Raw genomic sequence first — 3,656 nt, forward strand, 5'->3', positions numbered from 1 at the left:
CTTAATGACTTGACACCCGGAAACCAATATCACACACAACACCAAATAAAAGCAGGAAGACAACTTCTTCTCGTTCTACATTTACGTTTACTCTGGTTTCTGTAGCCCCAGTTGACAATTCGTCCTTTGCTCAGCGGAGGGTTGTTACGTCACCAGACACGTTTAAAACTCACGTCAGGTCTTTGCATTGTTCTCTTTTACCAAACCAATGAATAATAATTAGTAAGCAATTAGCTGGCAACCAATAAATCTCAATTCAGAAATGGGTTTCGTTCCTAGGTGCAGAGTGGGCAGACTGCCTGAAAACAGGAGCATTTACAGGGAACTTTCTTACATGCGAACGCTTGTACGCCCAAAACCAGAGATCTTGGAGAAGTCAGCTGTTCTGAATACAAGGGCTTTTGTTCCATCTCGTTCTCTGAGCTCTGATGAGGTTCAATTTTTTTTCCCTTAGTTTAATTTTGCTGGCCTGCCAGCTGGGAAGGAGCCAGAAGGGTTGTGCAGCCAGACCGTGCTGCGATGTATTGACAAGGGGAGTGCATCCAAGGTTTGTTTACTGCAGGATTAAAATTCAAACGGGTAGGACCATTTAAATAATTAAAGGGCAATAGAAAAAAAAAAAAAAGCCATGAAACCAAACAAATCAGTAAAAGTCATGGAAACCACCAGCAATATTTAATTCAGAAATTCTCTTTGTTAGGGAATTTCGCTGAAAGAAAAACAGCTGGATGTAGTTGAATCCTCTAAATTAAAAACAATCTAACAAGGTCTACAGGGATAACTCTTTCAGCTACATATTGGAGACCAGATTCATTTCTACCAAGTCAATGTGATAGCACTCAAAGCTAGAAAGGAAATTCCTCAGAACTGAGGTAGTTTCTAAGTATCAGTACATTTTCCAATGCCTCACAAGGCAACTTAGCTATTTACAATCCATTTTTTTCCCACACATAAAATTTATAACTTCTCAATTTTATGCTTCCACGATTGGTTTTCTGAAGAAAAAATAATCTAGCCAGAATATGCCTATTCTACCAACATCGTGTTTTAATAAATAACTGGCTACTTCTAGTAAAATTAAGCTTCCAGGATTGTTTATATCAGCCAAGTATATTCTGGTTTTATAAGTTTTGCAGAAATTTGGTGTGACAATAAAGTTGAAGAAAATGCTGACCCTGAGCTAACAAGTAGTTAACGTTTCAGTATAAAAATAGAAAATTATCCTTACAACGCAAGGTTGGAATATAATCAAATCACAAGCCCTCTCTCTGCGCCCGGGAGGGCCCAGCCGGCTTCTGACGGCGCTCTGAAGCAGGAAGAGACTTGCAGAAAAATTTTTAGTCTTTCTGAAGACTTTTTGTTTTGTAACACTTTTCAAGTTATTTCATTTCTTCCTTTTCAAAAAATATATATACTGAGTTTATTTCTGAGTTGACACAACGCTGTTCCAGCTGGGAGCGCCGGAAAAAGGGATTCGGCGCTGCGGTCGCTCGGGGCCTTGCCCAAGCTGCACCGATGCTCTCGAGTGACGCCGTCCCCGTCCTACCGGGTGTAACCCTCGAGCTACAGCGCCCCAAACCCGCTCGGATGACAGCGCAACGAGTGGCTGGCCTACCGGCCGGGGGTTTGTCCCGCCACGTCAAAAACAAACTATCCCTAAAAGTCATCGACATTCGTCTAAACGAATCTGCAGACAAGACACGCGTTGGCACTTGCACCCCCGAAAACACGAGCTGCTTCCAACTTTACACGTTTAATGCCTTACACCTACTGGGGGGCACGACAGGAGTGAAGCTACGGGGATTACAGCGAATTGCAAGAGTCTCGGGGAACAACGGGCCGCGCTTCTTCGCTTCGGTATCCTCGGGGTCTCTTCTAATGTAGCCAAATGTCCTGTAAAGGAAGTATAACCTGCTCCTGGTATTAATGCTTCATGCAAATGGCGCGTACGGTGGATAGACCCATGATGCCTTCACGTTCAGTCTACTGTATAATAAAGACAAATTGCTTCCATTTCCCTCCAGATAAGGCAACTAACATAACATGGATAAATGGGAAGTACATGAAACATCTTTTGCTTGTTGGGCGATTGTCCCTGTCCCCCCGTCCCTCCCCCCCGCCCATAAGATACCATGATAAATAAAACTTGCTTCTGTACAGATATTTCAGATTGCAGAAACACATATTTGTCACATGCCAAGATAGGACTCTGGGGTGGGTTTTTTTTTTCCTTTGTTTGTTTTTTGCTTTTTTTTTCATAAGAAATGTGGTAAAATAAAATAAAAAAAGGAAAAGTGATAAAAACACAAAAGCAGAGCTAACTACAGGTCTGTATATACACTTTGTTAGCCACCTTTCACACGGATTCTTGGCGAACAGGACAGACTAATAGTCCAAGTCCCTGGTGTTCCCAGAATAGCGAATGACAAGAAAAATCAATACTTTAAAATCAGTGGCAACATAGTAAAAACTGTACACTGTTGTCCATTAACTTAAAAAGCAAAGTCACTAGATGGTATAAAAGTGAGAATGGGTGCCTTTTAACTTTGATAATAGTCTTTTTTCCCCACTTAGGTTGCACAATTATCTCCATTGTCTTTGCAAGGCCAAGCACAAAATGCTAAAGAAGAAGGCTGTTGCTGATAGACCAAGACTGGTGGCAGCAGAAGTGTTTGCAGTTTTATCGTTCTTGGCGTTTCCAGTAATTTCAGTCACATTGAACTCAAACTCCAGAGAGCACTGCTGCAACTCGCAGCCGCTTCCGCTTTCTTCTCCGCTGCTCTCGTCACCTATAGAAAACACACGCACTTCATTTGCATCCCTCCGCACGGATCTGCGCAAAACCGCCTCACTCAGGAAAGAGCAGGAAAAACCAGTCTTGGTTTTACTAAAAGGTTTCATTTCGGACGTTTGCGGAAACCCGATCGAAGTCGCGGCATCTCTAGGATCAAGGGCGGACTTCCTTGCGTACGTGCCTAAGTGAAACGCATGCTTAAGCAGCGTCTTGTACCGCACCGGGAAAATATTGGACAAATCCCAGGGAATGCGTTTACAGTGCAAACTTGGCATGCCTGCCTCAAGTACTCTGCACTCCAGCAAGCTGCCGCCGCAATGGGAGTGGTGTTGTGGCATCCGCACAAAGCTTTGGCTGGGCCAGTTAGCACCGCAAAGCAACAGGGCCAACAAGTTCATTAACCCACTGAAGGTTGCAACTGCACACACAGCTCAACTGCTCCTAGGCTTAGGGACGGCCGGTGGGGTGCAGCGTGGCATGTCCCAAGGTGCCACTTCTGGGCACAGTAAGTTTTCCCCGTGGGCTCAGCAAAAGACCCCATTTCTCTACCCTCCACCACTAGGTAACGGATCCCCTGTTCATATCACCTCCCTCTGGACGGACAAGGCAATGCCATCCAAAGACAAGCCATACTTACTTAGGTCAATGAAGTCGACGTCATTTCCGTTGTAAGCGTTCTTCATTTTATTAGTCATTACTCGAAGGGCCATGATTTGCCGACGAATCACCATATCTGGCTTTGTGATGTCAACTTCTACCTCGGGATTATTCACCTGGTTGGCTAAGCCATTCCCTGTCACTGCAAAGTCATACCTGAAAAGTAGAGTTGGCCATTATTAGGATGCATGTTGTCAGGAAGAGC

At 44.1% G+C, this 3,656-nt stretch overlaps 1 protein-coding gene across 3 annotated transcripts in view; it reads right to left on the bottom strand.

Annotated features, from left to right (window-relative positions):
- Positions 1 to 1,971: 1,971 nt before the first annotated feature.
- The window catches only part of GPC4 (glypican 4), a 93,116-nt gene continuing 91,431 nt past the window's right edge, over positions 1,972 to 3,656 (bottom strand). For all 3 annotated transcript variants that reach the window (XM_025215464.1, XM_006033625.3, XM_025215463.1), the window contains exons 8-9: positions 3,432 to 3,607; positions 1,972 to 2,789 (exon numbers count right to left, since the gene is read on the bottom strand). In XM_025215464.1, coding sequence (XP_025071249.1) covers positions 2,584 to 2,789; positions 3,432 to 3,607 — 382 coding nt within the window. In that variant the 3' untranslated portion in view covers positions 1,972 to 2,583. The remainder of the gene's footprint in view (positions 2,790 to 3,431; positions 3,608 to 3,656) is intronic.

Source organism: Alligator sinensis, unplaced genomic scaffold, assembly GCF_000455745.1.
Source record: "Alligator sinensis unplaced genomic scaffold, ASM45574v1 scaffold1567_1, whole genome shotgun sequence".
Classification (NCBI taxonomy): Eukaryota; Metazoa; Chordata; order Crocodylia; family Alligatoridae; genus Alligator; species Alligator sinensis.